General features: G+C 33.6%; 6 protein-coding genes and 1 further gene across 6 annotated transcripts, besides 2 other annotated features; 5 read left to right on the top strand and 2 right to left on the bottom strand.

Annotated features, from left to right (window-relative positions):
- Positions 1–450: 450 nt before the first annotated feature.
- Positions 451–1,263: a sequence feature (similar to hypothetical protein; correction of possible frameshift sequencing error~similar to Saccharomyces cerevisiae WSC4 (YHL028W)).
- Positions 451–1,682, bottom strand: Kpol_1070p7 (the record flags this gene model as incomplete).
- Positions 1,266–1,682: a sequence feature (similar to hypothetical protein; correction of possible frameshift sequencing error~similar to Saccharomyces cerevisiae WSC4 (YHL028W)).
- A 2,741-nt stretch (positions 1,683–4,423) lies between these two features.
- Positions 4,424–6,025, top strand: UBI4 (ubiquitin; the record flags this gene model as incomplete). The annotated part of the gene is made up of 1 exon (XM_001643933.1): positions 4,424–6,025. The coding sequence occupies one exon, from the start codon at positions 4,424–4,426 to the stop codon at positions 6,023–6,025; it is 1,602 nt and encodes a 533-aa protein (XP_001643983.1).
- A 144-nt stretch (positions 6,026–6,169) lies between these two features.
- ECM29 (Ecm29p) lies at positions 6,170–11,737 on the bottom strand (the record flags this gene model as incomplete). The annotated part of the gene is made up of 1 exon (XM_001643932.1): positions 6,170–11,737. One exon carries the CDS (start codon positions 11,735–11,737, stop codon positions 6,170–6,172), a length of 5,568 nt encoding a protein of 1,855 aa, XP_001643982.1.
- A 2,047-nt stretch (positions 11,738–13,784) lies between these two features.
- On the top strand, positions 13,785–14,561 carry Kpol_1070p4 (succinate dehydrogenase iron-sulfur subunit; the record flags this gene model as incomplete). Its single annotated transcript, XM_001643931.1, has 1 exon — positions 13,785–14,561. The coding sequence occupies one exon, from the start codon at positions 13,785–13,787 to the stop codon at positions 14,559–14,561; it is 777 nt and encodes a 258-aa protein (XP_001643981.1).
- A 301-nt stretch (positions 14,562–14,862) lies between these two features.
- Positions 14,863–15,453, top strand: ATG10 (E2-like conjugating enzyme; the record flags this gene model as incomplete). The annotated part of the gene is made up of 1 exon (XM_001643930.1): positions 14,863–15,453. One exon carries the CDS (start codon positions 14,863–14,865, stop codon positions 15,451–15,453), a length of 591 nt encoding a protein of 196 aa, XP_001643980.1.
- A 2,206-nt stretch (positions 15,454–17,659) lies between these two features.
- Positions 17,660–19,648, top strand: GUT1 (glycerol kinase; the record flags this gene model as incomplete). Its single annotated transcript, XM_001643929.1, has 1 exon — positions 17,660–19,648. The coding sequence occupies one exon, from the start codon at positions 17,660–17,662 to the stop codon at positions 19,646–19,648; it is 1,989 nt and encodes a 662-aa protein (XP_001643979.1).
- A 792-nt stretch (positions 19,649–20,440) lies between these two features.
- Kpol_1070p1 (60S ribosomal protein eL8) lies at positions 20,441–21,208 on the top strand (the record flags this gene model as incomplete). The annotated part of the gene is made up of 1 exon (XM_001643928.1): positions 20,441–21,208. The coding sequence occupies one exon, from the start codon at positions 20,441–20,443 to the stop codon at positions 21,206–21,208; it is 768 nt and encodes a 255-aa protein (XP_001643978.1).
- Between the last annotated feature and the right edge of the window lie 1,796 nt (positions 21,209–23,004).

Genomic DNA, 23,004 nt, shown 5'->3' with positions numbered 1-23,004 from the left:
GATATTCTTAGTTGAATTACTTGACCTCTGATCAATATTGATCGCGGAATATAATTTTGGTGTCAGAATCCTATGTCAGAGTCTAAAATTTATTATTATATTATACTAGTGACACATTACTAATCAGTGAATGAATGAATGAATGTAATAAAATATTAAATTATATAATGTCTTCTTAAGTGTGAATATTATAAAGGAATGACGTAGTAATTAGAAATTTTGTTTCAATTTAACAAAACTCTTTTTCTTGTTTTTAAAATGAAAATACAACGAGAATCGAATCTCTATGGTTTATTATTAATTTATTATTACCTTTAGCTAGATAGCATATGCTATTATTGCGAATTTGAATTGGGACATTTCTCTATTTTTTCCAACATTATAAATAAAATTGGTAGAAATGTATATGCAAAAGAAAAAAAAATGATTGATAGGAACTGTCACCTGAACTCATTCATTGGTAACTTGCCAGACCTTTCTAGTATAATCTATGTCATCCGCCAGGGAAACGTTAGAATGTCCTGATTCGAAATGTGTAAATACATTAGTTGGATCTAATCTTTGGTCTACTAGAATTGGAGAGGTGTCTGATGAACTTCCATCAGAGCTCGTTCCTACATGTTTTCCAGCAGGTTTGGAGGACTCTATTAATCCTTTTTCGTTAATATAAGAGAACCGTTCTCTTGTCACATTACCACTGTTGTTCTTATTATCTGGATCCGAGGCAAATACCAGATTATTATAATCTCTTTCAAAATCTCTTTCTTTCTTTCTTGGACGCCATACAAATAACCATAGTAATACTAAGATAGCTAACAGTACTACCACACCAATTGGAACAAAAGTACCTACCACTTTTCCTGGAGAATGCCAATAACCAGTATTTTGCTTCCCATTTATAGCAGCTACAACTGATGAGGATGCAACATTCGATGAAGTAGACGATTGAGCTGATGCTTGTGTTGGGTATACTGTCGTCACCAAGATTGTTGTGACAGATGGAACTGAATAAGTATTACTCGTTATGGTCCTCACTGAGTAAACCACCGATGTAACAATAGTTGATGATGTTAAGTAACTTACATCTGACGTTGTGGTGATTTCGGAATCTGTAGATGATAATGTGTCAGAAGATGTCGACAATGTGAATGAAGAGGATTGTAACGAAGAGGTCAACGATGAAGAAGTCAAAGTCGAAGTCGATAAAGAGGAAGAAGAAGAAGATGATGATGATGATGCGGTAGAGCTTGGCATTGACACTGTCAGCAAATTAGATAAAGTTGGACCCTGGAAGAAGTGGTAGCTGTTGATCTGACAGAAGATGATAACCTCAATGAAGAAGGGCTTCCAGACCCAACATAAATATAACCAAATAAACCATTGTTTTTATTCCCACAGTTTTCTTGACCATAACCTGGACAAATTGAATTACAATTTGAAATAGGCACCGTTATAAATGGATAGCTATTACTGCACCAGCAGGAAGTGTCCTGTACAATTGCAAATTGATAGTTCATAGACCTACATCTATCTGAACACAATCCATTGCTTTGAAACTGATCATCAAATTCAGTGCTTGACGAACCAGTATTACTAGAGGCACAGTAATTCTGTGAAATGCAATAACCAAGTCTTGAACAAAGACTTAGAATTAATAATAAAAAATATAATCCTAAGAACATTACCACAGATCGGGTACTCAATTAAAGCCCAAAATACTTGATTTAAACTCTAAGAACAGTATACACATGTACGTCCACAATTGATTACAAAAGTTTTTATAATTCAAGATGCAAACAAAATCTTAAGGCACAATTACATATATATATATGTCATATAAACACACATACATAAATACACACACACACATATATATATATACGTATATAAACGATCATTTAAGTATCAGTGTCTACTTTACAAACACACCTAAATCCATAAATGTATATTCACTAATGTGCCATGTAAAAATATACATCACATCACATCACATCACTTCACTTCACTTCACATCAGGTTTGATACCATAATAGAATGTTTGGATAAGTACATAACGAAGGGGTAAATTAGGAGGAAAGAGAAACAGTAATTGGAAACAGAAGAAATCCCAACGATAAGAGAGAAAAGACGATGTTTATAGTCTTTTAATTTGCGAATTGAGATAGCAAATTGCAACTAAATTTAACCAAGTTTAGCAGCCGTAGCATCTACAGATCTGTTTTAAAAATAATGACGAGTAGAAGACTGAAATCAGATGCAATGACTTAAACTAAACTGATTGAACATTCCTATAAAAGGTAACCAAGAGTATAAACGAGGTATAAACAAGAGATATCTGAAATCAAAAATCATATAAGATTCCAGCATGACGTGAAACCGTAAGATATATATATATATGTATATGTATATGTATATGTATATCGTTGACTACCATTAGGCAGAGAGCGATAGAGATACACATCTAGGAATAAACAGTTGTAGGTAATGCATATATAGAATAAGAGTATATATAGAGAGAGAGAGAGAGACATACATCAATGTATTGGATTGAGACCGGTGAGAGACAAATGATAACGAGGAGGAACCCAGAGTGATTATTCTTTTAACAAGACAGTCTAGAGATGTGGTTGGTAGTGCTGTAGTAAGCTGTGCGAGGCAGAGGGAGAGTAGGGAGAGGTCGAGAGAGAGACAGTGAAAGAAGATGAATTAATATCTGGGAGCTCTCCTACAGCAAGGAAAACATCAACATTTTAACTTCAGTTTCAGTGTTTGATAGTGATGAAATGATAGAGAGATATTCTCTCAAGTATCTGTCTCGAGTATCTGTCTCTCTCAGGAATGTGTGCATTAGAGAGAAAACATGAACCTTTGCGATGTTATGTAATTACATGATACAACCACTCTGGACAAGTAGTTTGATACAGGGAGGGAGTAGCTAGAGATACCTTTTGCATCATGTTCCATGATAGGTTTTTTGTAGTATATTTGTGAAGCAAACAGTTTCACACATCATCAAACATTTTTTACACGGAGAGAAACATTGGGTGGGAGGGAGATAAGAATGAGGTGATACTAGAGAAGAGTAACAACTTGAAATAGAATGCATTGCTCTTACAAAGAAACACTCTACAGTTTCTTCGAGCCATGAGAAATTGATGGTATTTATAGATGCTAAAAACACAGACACACACAGACACACTCACATACATACATTTAGATATCTATTTATATAGCTCCAACACGAGTTGTTCCCATACACACACATATATATATATCATAAGTATGAGAGAGATATAGTCTTGAGTTTGTCAAAATCACAAGATTGTTCTTGTAGAGCAGTTTGATTCACAGCAGATAGTGTCTTGGAAGTCTCTTTAGAACCAACCACCAGTGCATCCGTGACCCCAAAAGAAGAAACTAGAAGGTTTCTTATTCCATCACATCACATCAGACCCAAGACAAACTGCCAAGAGAGTAGAGAATAGATTGTTAGCATAACGTTCATTCTAAAGGTTATTTACTTATTGTATCAGTTATCATTAATCATTGATCAAAAACGTCAAGACCCAAGACCCAAGCAACAGTCTAACTGAACTTTTTATTAAACTCAACTAATTATATCACGTCATGGTCATCTTTCTCTATTAAAAATGTAATAACTTTAGTTCTCAGGGGGATGAGCACTATTCTTATGAAATCACATCACATCATATCAACTGTCTATCTATCTGTTTAGTTGTTAGGTTCCCCCTATACTCATGATCTTGATCTTTAGTTGGTTCATCTGATTGTTTCTTGTAGGTTCTTAGTCTTTCTTTGATACTGATAGCTATTTGATGATAACTATCTGGGATATATTGATCATATGCATACATCACTTCCGTTTGGAGATGTAGATGTAGTTGTTGCATGTTGCATCCTCTTGCTCGTGTTCTTGTTCTTGTTCTTGTTCTTGGGGTGCCTGTCTCTTGATGAGTCCAGTTATCTGTCCCATCATTAACCATTTTGTACCGTAACAAAAAGGGTCTCCTCCTTTAATGTTGTGGTGTTTTTGAATACCTTTCTTACTTTACTTGTCTTAGAGTTCAGTTCGCATCGGTGGTATTGTCAGTGGCTGACTACTTTATCGTATTTAAATTATCGTTAGTACTTAAGCTGGAGGCTTATTTTTCTTTTATTAATAATACCCCCCTTGTTACATATTTAATTTACTTTTGGTTTTTGTATTATTAATCTTATATATATATATATATTAAAGTATATATAGATATATAAATATTTCCATATTGTCTATTATTCAGCAAACTAGATATTCAAGGGACTGTTTATAAAGTTACTACTTGGAAAATTAAAGTATTATTGAGTTAGAGTAGAAACTAACCGAAGTTCAGAAACAAATCAACAACACTATTAAATATTAATCATGCAAATATTTGTCAAGACCTTGACTGGTAAGACCATCACCTTGGAAGTCGAGTCCTCTGACACTATCGACAATGTCAAGTCCAAGATTCAAGACAAGGAAGGTATTCCTCCAGACCAACAAAGACTTATCTTCGCTGGTAAGCAGTTAGAGGATGGTAGAACACTTTCCGATTACAACATTCAAAAGGAGTCCACTTTGCATCTAGTGTTGAGACTAAGAGGTGGTATGCAAATATTCGTCAAGACCTTGACTGGTAAGACCATCACCTTGGAAGTCGAGTCCTCTGACACTATCGACAACGTCAAGTCCAAGATTCAAGACAAGGAAGGTATTCCTCCAGACCAACAAAGACTTATCTTCGCTGGTAAGCAGTTAGAGGATGGTAGAACACTTTCCGACTACAACATTCAAAAGGAGTCCACTTTGCATCTAGTGTTGAGACTAAGAGGTGGTATGCAAATATTCGTCAAGACCTTGACTGGTAAGACCATCACCTTGGAAGTCGAGTCCTCTGACACTATCGACAACGTCAAGTCCAAGATTCAAGACAAGGAAGGTATTCCTCCAGACCAACAAAGACTTATCTTCGCTGGTAAGCAGTTAGAGGATGGTAGAACACTTTCCGATTACAACATTCAAAAGGAGTCCACTTTGCATCTAGTGTTGAGACTAAGAGGTGGTATGCAAATATTCGTCAAGACCTTGACTGGTAAGACCATCACCTTGGAAGTCGAGTCCTCTGACACTATCGACAACGTCAAGTCCAAGATTCAAGACAAGGAAGGTATTCCTCCAGACCAACAAAGACTTATCTTCGCTGGTAAGCAGTTAGAGGATGGTAGAACACTTTCCGACTACAACATTCAAAAGGAGTCCACTTTGCATCTAGTGTTGAGACTAAGAGGTGGTATGCAAATATTCGTCAAGACCTTGACTGGTAAGACCATCACCTTGGAAGTCGAGTCCTCTGACACTATCGACAACGTCAAGTCCAAGATTCAAGACAAGGAAGGTATTCCTCCAGACCAACAAAGACTTATCTTCGCTGGTAAGCAGTTAGAGGATGGTAGAACACTTTCCGACTACAACATTCAAAAGGAGTCCACTTTGCATCTAGTGTTGAGACTAAGAGGTGGTATGCAAATATTCGTCAAGACCTTGACTGGTAAGACCATCACCTTGGAAGTCGAGTCCTCTGACACTATCGACAACGTCAAGTCCAAGATTCAAGACAAGGAAGGTATTCCTCCAGACCAACAAAGACTTATCTTCGCTGGTAAGCAGTTAGAGGATGGTAGAACACTTTCCGATTACAACATTCAAAAGGAGTCCACTTTGCATCTAGTGTTGAGACTAAGAGGTGGTATGCAAATATTCGTCAAGACCTTGACTGGTAAGACCATCACCTTGGAAGTCGAGTCCTCTGACACTATTGACAACGTCAAGTCCAAGATTCAAGACAAGGAAGGTATTCCTCCAGACCAACAAAGACTTATCTTCGCTGGTAAGCAGTTAGAGGATGGTAGAACACTTTCCGATTACAACATTCAAAAGGAGTCCACTTTGCATCTAGTGTTGAGATTGAGAGGTGGTAATTAGATTCGATCTCATTTGTATTACTATTACTATATTTGGTATATATTTTCAAAAGTAGATATAGTATGCTTATATAATTGTCAAATTGATTTATTAACTACCCAAAATTTATCTAGTTTATCTTCTATAAAAGCCAATCTAAATATTTTACTTGTTCAAGGATAATGACTTCAATTCAGCCTCAATCCTAGGAGTCAAATCTTGCTCACTAAAGTCAATTAAATTCTTCTCGACCATTAATCTTAAATCCGGAAACTTTGAAATTATGTTACCTGCCAACATTACCATCTTTAACTTCACATTCTCTATATTCTCTGAATTACAATTATGTTCAAAAATGATTTCCCATAATATTCTAAATTCTTCCAATATCTGCGAGGGATATCCATCTTCAGGAAGTAATTCAACTATCTCTGAACCAATTTCACTAGCGGCTAGTTGTGTTCTCCACGTATATAGCACATAATCGTTCTTGTAAAGCAATGATATGTTTTCGACAATGAAGCTCAACAATGATGTTGGATAATTTCCATCATTTTGAATTTTACATAGTTTAGAAGAAGCTCTCAGCAATTTAACTAGAAATTCCTCTTTCTTTATGTTTTCTTTAGATGACTTTTTGCTAATATCATTTGATGTTTTGATTCTTTTAGTTGTTAAATTTCCTGAATTTTCAGCGTCTTCCGCATCTGGCTCATAACCATCAATAATTATTTGAGAAATGGAAATGAACTTAGCTATCAGTTCGTCATTTGAAAAAACACCAAGATAGCTGGCAAAGGGGAATATTACTTTCCTAACATATACTTCATTCTTTCTAGAAACTTCTGTGCATAAAGTTTTGGTTATGGTTTCCTGTAATTCAATATTGCTAATTACGACATCTTTAAATTTCAAAACCAAGGAGACAATGGCATCAGCAACAGCTTCTTTACCATTCCATGATCTTCCTTCAAGTGCCTTAATTATTATACCAAACAAACGAAGAACTTCACTTTCTTTTAATGAAGTATCTACATCTAGACAAAGTCTTGAAACGGATTTAGCACAGGTATGTCTTAGTGAAAAATCTGAAGAGGAAATATTTTTCTCCAATAAGTCCATGATTTCAGGCAAATAAAGTTTAACAGTACCAGTACCAGATGTTGTACCTTCTATCCATATTTCCTTAAAGTAGTTGCCCATTTTCTCTTCAGGGTCATTAGAAGCAATGAAAACTAATGGCATGTAAATACTTGCTAAATTGTTGAATTGGGTATTTGCATACTTTAAGACAGAGTTAATAATTGTTCCTACAACTTTTTTATCTGATATTGAAGAAGATGAAAAATATTTTTCAGCAACCATATTGGCATATTTTATAGCTTTATCTAAGGAAGAAATTCTATTAATATGACCAAAACTTACAGCAAACGCCTCTTTGACAGAATCATTACGATCGTCCATCGCGTTAACACAGCATTTAAGTAGTTTACCACAGAATGGCCCAATAGTTAGCACATATTTTTTGACTAATGTATTTAGAACAATAGATGCTGCAACCTTTGATGGCAATCCTACCGATTTTCTGACTGCCTTGATGGCATTATTTACATGACTCTCCATATTTGAATCATCAGAGTTAATTATCAGTAAATTAATAGCATTAAATAAGGGCGAATTAGAGACAACATTGCTTCTTTGTGCATCGATCATGCTTGAGTCTAACTTGTAGTTTTCAGCATTCAAAGCTAAATAATTAATAGCTTGAGGCTCAATAGATGAAAATAGTAATGTAAACTCGTATACTAATTGTGGTGCAAATTCTTTGATAGATGGCCCCGCATTTTTGACCAAATCTAAGAGAGTCTTCAGAGCCACTGACCTAATATCTTCTGCATCACTGTTTATACCTTTAGATCCTAGTAAGAATGGCAATATTATTTTTAGGGTTTGAGATGAAGCTTCTGGTGTTGCACCATTTTTAATATCAACAGAACGTGCAAGAATTTTTGCAAGTGCAGTTGTCAATTTTGTACCAACTTCTCTCACAGACTCCTTGATATCATCCATAGTTCTAAATGCCATTGTCCAGATATCAATTATCTTGTCTGCAAGTTTTTCTTTCGGTTGAGTCTGAACTAATTGAAGTAGTGCTGATGTGCTTGCTTCACGTACTCTCCATTCTTTATTTGACATGTCGGACAGTAACTCCGATAAAATTGGCTCAAAATAAAAGTTGATTACTGTCGAAGAATCAGGAACTAATGTTTTCCAAATGTCATTCATAGAATTAGAAACCGAAGTATTTGGATCAAAACGGTATCTAAAAAGTTTTGGAATCAATTTTATCCCAATCTTTTCATTCTCAACTAACATTTTATCTAGTGACACTTTTGACATAATTGCACCCAACCCAAAAGCAATACCTTTTCTTGATGACCATAATGCTGAATTTTTTGATAAAGCCATGAATTTGTATACTAAAGAGGGATCTCCAACCTCCGAGGCTAAGTTTAAAATATCCTTGTATGTCCTAACAGAATCATCTCCAATGTTTAATGTCCCATTTTCAAATAATTGTGTTTCATTAGAAACAGACCCAGACGTCATTTTCATTCCACTGGATGTATCCATAAAAGATGTTAATAAACCACTGATCATATCTTCTTTTAAATCTTTACCACCTAGTTCATATACCAAGCTTAAACCTCGAGAAGCAGATTCCTGCACAAATTCATCACGATCACCTAGGAAGCGCAAAAATTTCATGTGGATATCCCTGCAATTTTCTTTAATTATGTTACTAGAACCACAATACTGAACTATGGATAATAGCCATATACATGAAGCTTTTCTCAATGAGGGCTTAGTATTGTCACATGCTTCCATTACCTTTTCTAACACATATTTTTCGTTTTTACCTGGAAAAGCTTTACTCAACTTCTCCAATTGTCCTCCAACGTCAAGTTGTTTTGACAGGAATTTGCTTTCCCAACGACTAGCTAATACAGATAAAGCTTCACCAACTGAGAATAAAAGTTCGACTTGACTTGAAGTATGAGTATCAAATAGTTTCTCAAAAATATTTTCAGTAGTTGAAGTATCTTCTGAATAAATAGAGAGTATACCTATAGCTTCAATTGAAGATTCATCACTTAATAATCTTGGAGATAAAAATTCAATTGATTTTGAAATAAATTGGTCCTTTCTCTCAATTCCAAAATTTAGTAGCACAGAATGTTTAGCGATCTGTGAGATAAATTTTGGAATGTATTTCTTTATCTTAGAATGGTTGAAATTGTTTTCAATTTCGTCAAGTAATGATTCCGCCAATGTACGATATCTTGAGTTTTCTTCTATTGAAAGGATTAACCTAGGAAGAGCATAACTTGCGGTATAAATCAAAGTACACTTATCCATACTTGAAAAATTATTTTCAAGGGATTGTAGTATAAAGTTTAGTTCTGGTGAGTTTGAACATTCAGTAGAAATAATACCTAATGAATTTGCTGCAATATCAAGATCAGTATCATTTCTTTTGTCAATATCCAGTAAATATTCAAAAAGATCCGTTAGTTGTCGATTTAATTCAGATAAAGTTGACCTACTTGAGTACTTCAACAAAAATAAAAGTGTTTGCCCAAATATACTGTCTTCATATTCCGAAAAATATAATTGTTTCCCATCCTGAGTTTTTAAAACAAATTCATTCAATAGAAGAATAATAAACTTCGTATACCAGGGGGATTCCAATTGTATAATATGCTTATAAAGGAGCATATCTATTTTTTCATCAATATCAGCAGCTTTTTCAATACGTAATGACCAATTTTCATCTTGTAAAATAATAGTCGATTCACTGTAAATAGCATTTGAAATAATTGATTGTTTAATGAATCTTGTTGCTGTTCCTAATGTTTTTGATATTGTAAATTTTGATAAACCAATTGAATTTTTCAATTCTTTTAACACTACCTCTACAATTTCTCTTGTGTCTGGAAATTTTGTCTCCTGAATATCAGAAGCTAGAAGATCACTTGTTTTCTTAAATTCTGTTGTATTAGAAGCAGTTGTTACCCTAAACCAATACGGATTCAAACCCTTATGTGCTTCTTCAATAACATCAAACCTGTTAGTACGTGCTGTACCCAAAATATTTAGCAGTCTAGCTTCTGGATCATCAAAATCAAATGCAGCGTTGGCAAATTTAATTGAAATATATCTACATGCCATAACTGAGTCCTTTTTAGATTCGTCCAATAATTCTAATTCATAATCATCTTTTAAAAAATTCTTCAAGATTTTGCGCAATTTTTCTTTAGAATTGCTTGGCAATCTTTTTAAATGTATCGTCAAGGAAGTCAATGCTTCTTGGATACTGCTTATAAACTCAGATAGATCACCTTTCAGAGAATCAAACAGAAATTCAATATAAGACATGTCTTCTACTAATTCAAAGTCCTTTCTTAGAATGTCACCAAGCGTCTCGTATTGTAATCTTCTTTGAAGAATACTTGTATTAAAATTGGGGGTTGAATAACCTATTTGCAATCTTGGCCAACCTTCTGTATGTAAATTATTTCTAATTAGAGATGCTATTGAAGTTGAATAGCCACTTATATTCGAACCACTCTCAGAATTTGAAAGATTTTGATAGTTATATTTTGCTACTAATCTAATAAACTCCAAACAAAGAGATCTCAACTTATAATTTGAAGAATTTAACCCAATAGAGCATATCAATGACACATTGTTCCTATCTTCAGTTGCAACTATACTACTGTTTAATATTGACATTATTCTCTCTTGTAAATCCGGTTTCACTGGAGGAGTACCAGTTGATTTATCACCTATATATAACCTTATTAGGAATGAAATAAAATCATTATCTTCATAAGGAATCGATAACCTTTTCAAGTTCTGTTTTGCAGAGTCAGAAAGATCACTATTATCAGCAGAAACTACACAAAGAAACTTAACTAACACCTCATCCTCAGGGACAAATCCATTTGTTACAAATTTGAATATTGCCGATTTATATTGCAACAGTTGATTTTGAGTGAAACTAACACCTGCATTATAAGTGAAAAAAGAGACATCATTGGAGTTCAAACCTGGACAGGAATAACCTCTTGGGACAATGCCTGATTCTGGATTTGGTTTTGCTGGTATTAAAAGAAAAAATTTTGTGAAATAGGATAATAAAAATTCCAAATCATCTGAATTTTCTAATTTTAAAAAACTTCTTATCTCATCTTCTTCAGGAGAACCTTTCAATGGAGGTTTCCAACTCAATATTAATTTGCATAAAATATGAAATAATCTTGAAGAAGAATTAATTGGCATTAATGAAATACCATCCATTACCTTTGGTATCAATTCCTTCTTAGCATCATTATCCATTCTATCTATCCCCTTTGATACTAACAGTAAACTGTATAATCTTACATTACTTGAGTCTTGATTAGGATCTAAATTTGGGGTTTTCGCTTGTAGTAATAATTTGTCAACAGGTAAAGTCACAGTTTTCAAAGCATTGAATCTAATTAATACATCCTTTATTATATCAAATACAGATTTACGCACACTTTCAAAATTTGAAGATAATTTCAATAGTAATGGTGCCAAAAAAATGTCTAAGGTTTGTTGATACTTTTCTGGAGTGTCAGCCAAAGCAATCCTAAGTTCGACTTTTTCTACCAATTCTTTTTCTTTCTCTTCTGACAATGCCATAATTGATCAATTTTTAACTTAAAAAACAGCCTTGACACTTTTTGGTCCGGATCAGATAACTTTTATTACAAATTGAATCATTAATAAAGGTGGCAAATTAAGTAAATTAAGGTAAGAATTTCTAGTATTTAAAGCTTCAATATTAGAAATCTTGAGTATTAGGATCAAGAAAAAATCATCAAAATTAGTTATTCACGTGATATACACGGGATCAATAGTTTTTCCATTAACAATAGAGAAACCATCCTCCAAACGACAGTAAAATGGGGAATGGATGAATACTGAACATCGATAAGGGGGACAAAGAACAACAAATACACCAAGATTATACATTTAATGTTTATCATATAGCTTTAATCAATTAAAGTTTATTAGATACAGCTTATTATTTTAGGACCGAGATATTAGTGGAAAGACATTTTTTGAAAGGCACTTTATGCAATTGTCAGCATTATCTATTTCAATCGTTTCTTTAAAGAAAGAGATACAACAATGATTGATTTTGGATTATTTCATAATTTATATATTTACAACTTAGCAGAAGGTAATTATATTAATCAGTTAACATACATGCATACATATACATATAGATGACAGTGACGCCTACGTCTTGTTTTATCCCAGTTCCCTAAAATTTAATAAAAAATGACACCAAAAACTAGTTGGGTAAATAAATATCCCTAAACAATAATTATAAGATCTAAAAGTTCAAGCTTTTTTTATATATCAACATTGTATTCAACTTAAATCATTCCTCCTCGATATAGTACAATTATGAGTTGCATCCGGTTTGGTAAATTTCTGGCACTTTAAGATTTGAATATATTGAGTATTTCCAAATATTTTAAATGATAAGTAAGATCTTTTGATGGAGAAGGGATGTGGAAATTAAAAGATGATTGATCTCCTTATCCCATTTCTGTTGTAGTAGTTACAAATTAAAAAAACCAAAAATACTGACAAAAAAAAACAACTGCAACACAAGCAAGTACTAACATATAAAATACTATATAATCATTACTATATATACACACACTTTATCAAATTCTAGTTGCAGTAGAGAAAGAATTCTTGAGGAAATATTTTGATTTTAACAAAAATTTGACAATTCAACCATCCCTAGACTCTAGACCTAACGAGTCATAGGGTTGATACAGGAAAGCATACCAAACAAAATATGTACTAAAGTATATCGAACAGTCTAAGATGTCAAACAAGTGAATAGCTTTATCAAAGTACAAATAACAGTGCTATTTATTGATGCAATTTTTCATCAATACAGAGATATACAGCATAAATTGCGTATGGATAGACGATTAATCCGTTTGAAAAAAAACTAACAATAGTCCAAAGCAAATTTATTTAGAAATTTTCGTAGGACAAAAAAATAAAATCAACAGACAAGAATCGTGTTTATCCGAGGAACGAGTCACATAGTAAGGTTATACTAATCCTAAAAAGTATAATGATGTCTAATTTTAAATGAACAGCAGACTGATTATTTATTTATTTTTCGTATTAGATAGAGTACAACTAACTGTTTGTTTTAAATTAGTATTTTCTTATATATATTGATCAATGCATCTGAATAGGGAGGGAGAGAGAATACGAGACGAGTCTTATTTGAGAATACAACCAACACAATTTTTATTCCACTCAGAGAGTAATGCTGAGAATGTCGGAAAATTTAGGAAAAAGAAAAACAATAGTGGTAGGATCAAATGTTAGTCGTACAATTAACAAAAAACTATTGCCAGAGAGACGCACATAGAGATTTCGAAACGAGAGTTTTGAATGATTGATTAAATCTTGCAATAAAAATAAAAAAAAATTTATACACATACCTTACCATTTAATGTCTAAGTCTTTATATATATATAAGATCTTGATGAGATTAAAAATTTAGTTTACAGTTACTTTTTACTTTTTGAATTCAATTGAGTTATATTTTTGTCGTTGTAACCATGGAGAATGTATTCATTCGTAATTTCTTGTCCTTTGTAATGAACTGACCTAAAATAAAAAAGAATTAATATATATTGTAAACATGTTGAAGAGTGTTGGGATTAATATTAGTAAAAGAAACTTTAGTCAAAATGTTATTTCTTTACAAAAATTGAAAACATTCCAAATTTATAGATGGAATCCTGACACACCATCTGTTAAGCCAAGATTACAAACTTATCAAGTTGATCTTGATAATTGTGGTCCTATGGTCTTAGATGCATTGCTTAAAATCAAAGATGAGCAAGATCCAACTTTGACATTCAGAAGATCCTGTAGAGAAGGTATCTGCGGTTCATGTGCAATGAATATTGGTGGTATCAATACATTAGCATGTATTTGTAAAATAGATACTAATACCAGCAAGAAACAAAAAATTTATCCATTACCACACATGTATGTAGTTAAGGACTTAGTACCTGATTTAACAAATTTTTATCAACAATATAAATCGATTAAGCCATACTTGCAAAGAAAAGAGTTTCCAAAAGACGGTAAGGAAATATTACAAAGTCAAGAAGATAGAGCTAAATTGGATGGGTTATATGAATGTATTCTATGTGCATGCTGTTCTACCTCTTGTCCTTCATATTGGTGGAACCAAGAAGAATATTTAGGTCCATCTGTATTAATGCAAGCATATCGTTGGTTACTAGATTCTAGAGATGAAGCAGGTGCAAGTCGTAAAGAAATGTTGGATAATTCCATGTCATTATATAGATGTCATACAATTATGAATTGTACAAAGACATGTCCAAAGGGGTTGAATCCAGGTGTTGCCATTGCTGAAATCAAGAAAATGTTAGCATTTGAACAATGATCTAAATCTATTTTAAATAGAGTTCGAAACTCTGATTAGAAATAGGCTCGAGCTACATATATTCGGGCACCAAAAAAAAAAGTTTTAAGATTCGATTCGCCTAACAAAATTGTTGATAAAAATACAAACGAACGAAAAAAAAGCCAATCTAAAATACACATAGAGATATTTGTATGTATATACGAATGGATGCTTTATATCTATTATATATATTATTATTATTTATTAGAACAAAAGATTAGTATAAAAAACGTATTAATTATTCTTCAAGAAAATACAGAGATATAAAAAAACAACATTAATGATAACGTATGAAGAATATGTAAAACAATTGAAAGAATTAGATGTGTATAGTACAGTAGCATTTAAGAGAGTAGTCCCATATGTGCTGATACAGCAGCAGCAGAATGAAGACGAATTACTATTAAGATTAAGGGCACCATCAGAAAAATTGGTGGGAGAAATTAATAATGGTAGCAATAAACTCGTAATAATTGATTTAAAGATTAGTTATTCGCATGTATACCAAGAACCGCAACTTTCAATCCAACTTTGGGAAACAAATGGAAGACAAGAGAACCAGGAGGAAGAACAAGTAGACGAAATATATTTGTGGTATCCTAATAATATTAATGAAACACTTGCTATACCTACAAATCTTTTCACTATTGAATTAGACACGGTACCGCGTCCGAGAGTCGAACGGACGACTACAGATAATATTAACAATAGTGGTAGTAAGAAACTTATGTCATCTTCGGCGTGGTATGTAGTTCACAGTTGTGATACTTCTGAGATTGTTGGAACTCCCATACAAAATTATCTTCAGCGATGGGCTAGTGTTTATATCGCTAGCTGGTGGGGAATAGTAAGAACGCCGAACAATTGTTAATATATATTTTTTATATTTTTATTTACTAATTTGATTGTTTCATTTAATTAGATTTTTAATTGGTTTTATTTTTTGGTGAAAGAGAGACAAGATATTGAAATTGGGAATTAGCGGTTCCTTTTAAAATTTAATAACCGGAGACAATGAATGAATGCAGCTAGGCCAGGCAAGGCAAGGCAAGGCAAATAAAGAAATTTATAGTTCGAACTTTTCCTCTTCAATCGATGATGAACCAATCAGCGAGGACCGATCGCGGTGCCGAAGGAGAAGACAATTGCTGGAGTAGTGGGGAAGAAGACCGGAACGGGCAACAAGATTCTCGAAAAGGAAATGTGTGGGGGTGGGGAGGGGGCAGAACGAAAATTGAGGTATAGTTGGGAGTTTTTCAAAAGGAAATATACATCTTACGAAATAGTTTTAATAATAAATGGTATTACTTGAGTTTGTTCAAAACATGCCAATAAGTTAAACAAACAGGACCGAACAGAACAGAAAAGTGCAGAAGGATAAATATAAGAACATGTGTATGTATATATATAAACTTCGAGAATAAGAAACCTTCGTAGAAAACAAAAGAAATCTTCCGTAGAAGATACAATATATCATAATGGATGGACTGGGGAGAACCACAGAGAGGGAGCGAATGGGGGGATTGGGGGAGTGGGGGTGGGAGAAGAAGGAAGGTAAATAAGAGTTAGAGGAAGTATTTCAGAAAGTGACACCTAGGAAGGATTGAAAGAATTGAATTAGAAATTCAAGGAAAGCGTGTTATCTCCGTATGCCGGCTTTTGTTTCTTTTACTTCTCCGTAAGTCTCTCTCTCCCCCATTTCCGGCTCTTGATGTTAGTCTCCTCGGAGTCGGATACAACACGATAAAGCATTTGTGCTACAATTTCTTTCTACCTTAGGCGGGTAACGTCGCAAGACCGTAATACGATGTGGATGAACCGGACCCGTATGGAGTTTTCGGATAGCTTTACTAATTGTTTTTTTCTTTTATTTTTAAGCTTCACAGCTTCTAATAATTTGACGCACAATCGCCTCCCCGTCGGACAATACCCCCCCTCCCTCTCCCTCCCCCCAGCAAAAGAACAGGGCACGACAGCGCGCCCCTCGAAATCACAAGACGAACAAGAAAAAAATGAATTGAATGAAATAACTGTGAAATAACAGTGGAAAACTCCTCTGGTTTTGAGGTTATCCCATTTCGATATCCGATCTTGATTCGCCAATAAAGTACAAGAAAACTCCAAAAGGCAGCTTGAACTCGACAAATTAAACATCTTGCTACTACCACTTTTCGAAATAGGTTAGCCAAAAGCTGGAGAGGGGGCGCTAGGGAGGGAAGGAGAGATGGAGACTAAGGGGAGGCACAATTCCATTTCCAATTTCGATATTTCAATATTTCACTATTTCACTATTTCAATATGGAAATTATAATTTTATAGTTTTTAGCATAACCATCAATGTCAGAAATTCAGTACAACGATGAACTAAAAAAAAAACTTTCTTTCTATTCGATATTTATCTCTCTCTCTCTCTCTCTTTCTGTATTTCTCCTATTTCGAAATAGAATATGGAATGAATTAAACAACACTTTTGTAGTTGTTGTTGTTGTCTTTTAGTTTATTTGTTCCTCCAAGACACTTGTCAAATGATGAGGTGCCATTTTGATATTCAGTTCTACTTGTCTTATTGACCAACTATCGTTATACTTGTACTGTTCTTGTTAGTGATGATGATAATAACAAATTAGTTATATTTTTGTTTTCATTTTTATTATTAAGAGTATTTTGTGGGGGTGGAGTAAAACCTCAACTCAACCAAACCTCATCGTCATTGGAAGGAAATTATTGATTTTTTTTTTTTCTATTCAACCAATATTTCTGTAATTAAGTGGAACAGGATAGAGGAAACTATGAAGAAAGAAAATAAATTATAAAATAAATTCTGGGGTTACTTTCGAAAAAAAAAATTTGTATAAATACTCGAACATGTTTCAATAAAAGACAAACTTTCGATCTCGATAAAATTTAAATCTAAATTAAGTTGCTCTATTAAGATTTTAGTTTGATATTACTTTCCTTTTATCTAATACACCAAAAACAATAATTATAACATTAACAAAATCCCCCAATATATATATATTTTTTGAGATTAAAAAAAATATAATAATATTTAAAACTATTCATATATTCGCATAAAGATGGTTGTCACTGCTTCACCTTTGTTCGACTCATCTTCTGAAAACATCGTTCCTTTAGTAGCTTCTATCGATGTCGGTACTACCTCTTCTCGTGCCATCCTGTTCAACAGATTAGGTCAAGAAGTTGCTAAGCATCAAATCGAATACTCTACTACTGCATCAAAGGACAAAAAGAAAAACCAAAGCCAACAAAAGAGACCAAGTGTCGTTGGTAGTGTGGACATGAAGAAGTCTGTCACTGAAGATCAAATTTTCTCAGCTGAAGGTATTGCCATTAAAGAAAATGAATATTTGAAGATTGAAGAATTAACTGACGATGTAGCCGAACCAACTTTAAGATTCCCACAACCTGGTTGGGTCGAATGTAACCCAATGAACATTTTGACTTATGTCGTCGAATGTTTGGCTACCACTTTTAACACTTTGGACAACTTAAACAAAGAACGTTCAGAAAATAATTTACCATTATACAAAATCACCTGTATGGGTGTAGCAAATATGAGAGAAACCACTTTGGTTTGGTCAAAGAAAACTGGTATGCCAATTGTAGATTACGGTATTGTTTGGAATGATACTCGTAACTCTAAGTTGGTTACAGACAAGAAAAACGCTACCCCAGAAGATGTCCAACAAAGATTAAAGGATAAGACTGGTTTGCCAATTTTCTCTACTTATTTTTCATGTTCTAAACTAAGATGGTTCTTGGATAACGAACCAACTGTCATGGATGCTTATGAAGCTGGTGATTTGATGTTTGGTACTATTGATACCTGGATTCTATATAGTGTCACTCACAACAACGCCTTCGTTTCAGATGTCACTAATGCCAGTCGTACCGGTTTCATGAATTTGGACACTATTGATTATGATGAAGAATTAATCACTTTTTGGAATATTGATCCAAAGAAGATTCATTTACCAAAGATTGTTTCATCTGCTGAATACTATGGTGATTTCAATATTAATGACTGTTTGTATGAAAGATTATCTGAAAATGGTAAAACTTACATTGAAAGACACAGAAAATGTCACCCAAGTATTCCATTACAAGGTTGTCTAGGTGATCAAAGTGCATCTTTGGTTGGTCAAATGGCATTCAAACCAGGTTCTGCTAAGTGTACTTACGGTACTGGTTGTTTCTTACTATTCAACACAGGTACTAAGAAGTTGATCTCAAAACATGGTGCTTTGACCACATTCGGTTATTGGTTCCCATACTTGAATGGTGAAGAACAATCTCAACCACATTTTGCTTTAGAAGGTTCTATTGCTGTCGCTGGTGCCGTTGTCCAATGGTTGAGAGATAACTTAAGAATGTTCCCAAGAGCTGAAGATGTTGGTCCAATGGCCTCCCAAGTCAAAGATTCTGGTGGTGTTGTCTTTGTCCCAGCTTTCTCTGGTTTATTCGCTCCATACTGGGATCAAGATGCTCGTGCTACTATTATGGGTATGTCTCAATATACCACTGCTTCTCATATTGCCAGAGCTGCTGTCGAAGGTGTTTGTTTCCAAGCTAGAGCTATTTTGAAGGCTATGAGTTCTGATGCTTTTGGTGGTGATGGTGACAAAGATTTCTTGGAAGAAGTCTCTGAAGAAGCATATGAACAGTCTCCATTGTCCACTTTGGCTGTTGATGGTGGTATGTCTAGATCTGATGAAGTTATGCAAATTCAAGCTGATATTCTAGGTCCATGTATTAAGATCAGAAGATCCCCAACTCACGAATGTACTGCCTTGGGTGCTGCTATTGCTGCCAACATGGCCTTCAAGGACGAAAAGGACCGTTTGTTGTGGAAAGATCTAAAAGATGTTAAGAAGTGGGTCTACTACGGTGGTCATGAAAAAGGTGATCAAATTGGTGCTGATGAATTGAACTTGAAGGTCTTCGAAAGTGAATCTAGTGATGAAGAAAGAAGATCTCACTGGAAACTATGGGAAGCTGCCATTGAAAGAACCAAGGGTTGGTTATCTGCTACAGAAGGTTTGTAATGACTGTCGCTTCACAATTTTCTGATGTTTCATGAAGTTACGATAATGTCTAATGTGATATTAATTAATTACAATAATGAAAAAATATTTTTTTAATCCAGCATCCAATATAATGGGGATCGAATTAAAACAAACGTTTGTACAAATATTCTTATGATGTATATAAAATCTACTCAATATAATATTCATTTTTCAATTAAATTAAAAACTAGATATTAAGTTAAATATTTGATAACGGTTTATCATACTTAAATGATTACGGACTTAAACATTTATAAAAAGTGTGTCGTCATTTTATGATTTCAACATTATCGAGAGAGTGAAATTCAAAGTGAATCTTTAATGTGACTGTGCAGTGCTTGAAAATATATATACAAGTGCATTAAACATCCATACACTACATAATATATTGATGTAGTTTTTTTAATTTTTAAAATTTCCTTCATTTTTCTTAAAAAAACACAAAATTGGGCTTAAAAAAAAACCTTTTCAAATTCAACACAATCTTTAAAATGAAAAATGTTGAGAAATTGTCGTAGAAATGGCAGAAAATTGTGTTGTTAATTATAAAGTCAAGCAAAAATGTAGTGAAAAATTGAAAAATAATACTAAAATCAAAACCAAGAGACAAATTAGAAATGTTTTTGATGATTCACACAAACTTATTTCTTGACTTATAAGTACTACTTAGTACTTTAAACTAGTGAATTACCTTCAATTAGTGTGTTTATGCTCAAAAGACAAATCAAACAAGAAACCAAACCGGTATATTATCCATATAATTGAATTAAGATGGCTCCAGGTAAGAAAGTTGCTCCAGCTCCATTTGCTGCTAAATCTGCTAAATCAAACAAGACTAAGAATCCATTAACAAATTCTACTCCAAAGAATTTTGGTATTGGTCAAGCTATTCAACCAAAGAGAAATTTGTCCAGATACGTTAAATGGCCTGAATATGTCAGATTACAAAGACAAAAAAAAATCTTGTCCGTTAGATTAAAGGTTCCACCAGCAGTTGCTCAGTTTCAATTTACTTTGGATAGAAACACTGCTTCTGAAACTTTTAAATTATTCAACAAGTACAGACCAGAAACTACTGCTGAAAAGAAGGAAAGATTGACCAAGGAAGCCGCTGCTATTGCTGAAGGTAAGACCAAACAAGAAGCTTCTCCAAAACCATACGCTGTTAAGTTTGGTTTGAACCATGTTGTTTCTTTGATCGAAAATAAGAAGGCTAAATTGGTCTTGATCGCTAATGATGTTGACCCAATTGAATTGGTTGTATTCTTACCAGCTTTGTGTAAGAAGATGGGTGTCCCATACGCCATTGTCAAGGGTAAGGCTAGATTAGGTACTTTGGTTCACCAAAAGACCTCTGCTGTAGCAGCCCTAAGTGAAGTTAGACCTGAAGATGAAGCCGAATTAGCCAAGCTAATAACTTCCATCAACGCTAACTTTGCTGATAAATTTGAAGATGTTAAGAAACATTGGGGTGGTGGTTTAGTTGGTGCTAAAGCTCAAGCAAAATTGGACAAGAGAGCCAAATCTGCTTCTGTTTAAGTTAACTAACTAACAAGAATCATCAATTCCTGTATGCTTTTTTTTCTCTTCATTTTTTTGTTTATGTAGAATTCCAAATTGTTTTGTTGAATCATTTGAATACGTCTCTTCCCCCAAGTTAGACTGAATGTGATATTGAAGTATATTAGGAGAAGAAAAGATTGAATGCTTATAGTGGTTTGTTGAAACATTGGCTGTATCCAGGTACATTGCAAATGTGTTAGAATCATGTTGAATGTGTTTATATCGATTCTTGTAATTGTAATAATAATGATAGTAACGACGACACTTTGTATTGAGGATTTAAGTTGTTTTTTTTTGAAAGATAGTCAATCTATTTTCTTTTCCATTGACGTACTTCGCATATATATTACTTCAAGTATTCAATTGTTACAGAAACACACATGAATATTCCCAACAGTATTATAAATTATACCAGAACAAGTGTATTGAAAGGGGTGTGGGATCGATATCAACTGGATATCAATCTTGTATTGTCTGTCTGTATTCCACAGAAATTATTTTACTCATTTCCATGGGGAGGTAGTATTAGAAACATTGCAATAAAAATACAATAGCTTTTTTTCTTGCAATGCTCCTAATAATGCCTACAATTAATTCTTATGTACTATATATCAATAAGTCAACGTTAGTATAATAAATGACAGATCCCTTAGACCTTTAATGGGCCATACAAAATTATCTTGACTAGAGTGATCTCGGTGGAGTAGCGTCCACCAAGATGTAAGTAATACGTGGACTAATAATATCTATTTATCAATGGAAGCAAGGAAGTATTAGCACTGGTGTTGGGTTATGGAATATGGTTCAGTTAACTTGAGTGTCCCATCTACGTTGTTCCTTGTCCCTTGTGCTTTGCTCTTCCTTCCCCTTCCTTCCTCTTTATCTCCCATCCCCATCCTATTCTGCCTGCCTGCCTGCTTTCTTACCTTTACATAACTTGGTATATATATATATATATAATATAGTCACGTGCATCGTTCCCACAGTAAAGACAAAATGCATCGTCACAGCTCTTTCAACTCTCTCAGTTTAGAATGGATTAAGCATAGCATAGCATTATTAACAACATAGTATAGCATAGTTCAAGCGTATGCTTAGTATGGCGTGGGCATGGGCATGGGCACAGCATGGAAGAGAAGAGCTTAGCCTGCTGATTGTCACGACTGCTACTATATCCTTAGTCACTTTATACGATCATGCAACAATTCAATCAAGTGGCAATCTTCCAAAAAGGGAGCGTCCTGGGAACCCACCCATCCAACCAACAAACAAAACTTTAAACAACTAGGTTTTATATATTAAAACAAGGAACATTTGAGTTGTTTTGGTTTTGAATTATATCTTGTGTAAGTTACAAGTGGTTTATATCGAGTTACTGTTTACTAGAACTGTGTATCCATATTTTTGTATTGCTGTTGCTGTGTGAGGACTCTTATTTTTTGATCCCTTTGCCGTTAAACTACAATATAAGCTGAAATTATTCAAAAGTAAATATATATACTATTTTATAATAGTACAGATTTGAAATTGGTGAATCTCGACGATTACGTTTATTAATTGAGTATTAAGATTATTGAAAAATTGAATTACCATCGTTCTTTTTTCTTTCTTTAAATTCAAGACTAAAGTATTTAGAAAAAAAAATATTAATTAGACAAGGAAAAAAATTTTTATTATTTTTTTTTTGTTTCTTCATTAATTAACCCCCAATATACAATTTCTATTCATTACCATCCCTTCCTTAATTTATATTTGATATTATAATCAAAAAA

The sequence above is a fragment of the Vanderwaltozyma polyspora genome, genomic scaffold, assembly GCF_000150035.1.
Source record: "Vanderwaltozyma polyspora DSM 70294 KpolScaffold1070 genomic scaffold, whole genome shotgun sequence".
Classification (NCBI taxonomy): Eukaryota; Fungi; Ascomycota; class Saccharomycetes; order Saccharomycetales; family Saccharomycetaceae; genus Vanderwaltozyma; species Vanderwaltozyma polyspora.
The sequence above is the reverse complement of the archived record's forward strand: the minus strand, read 5'-3'. Positions and strand labels throughout refer to the sequence as shown.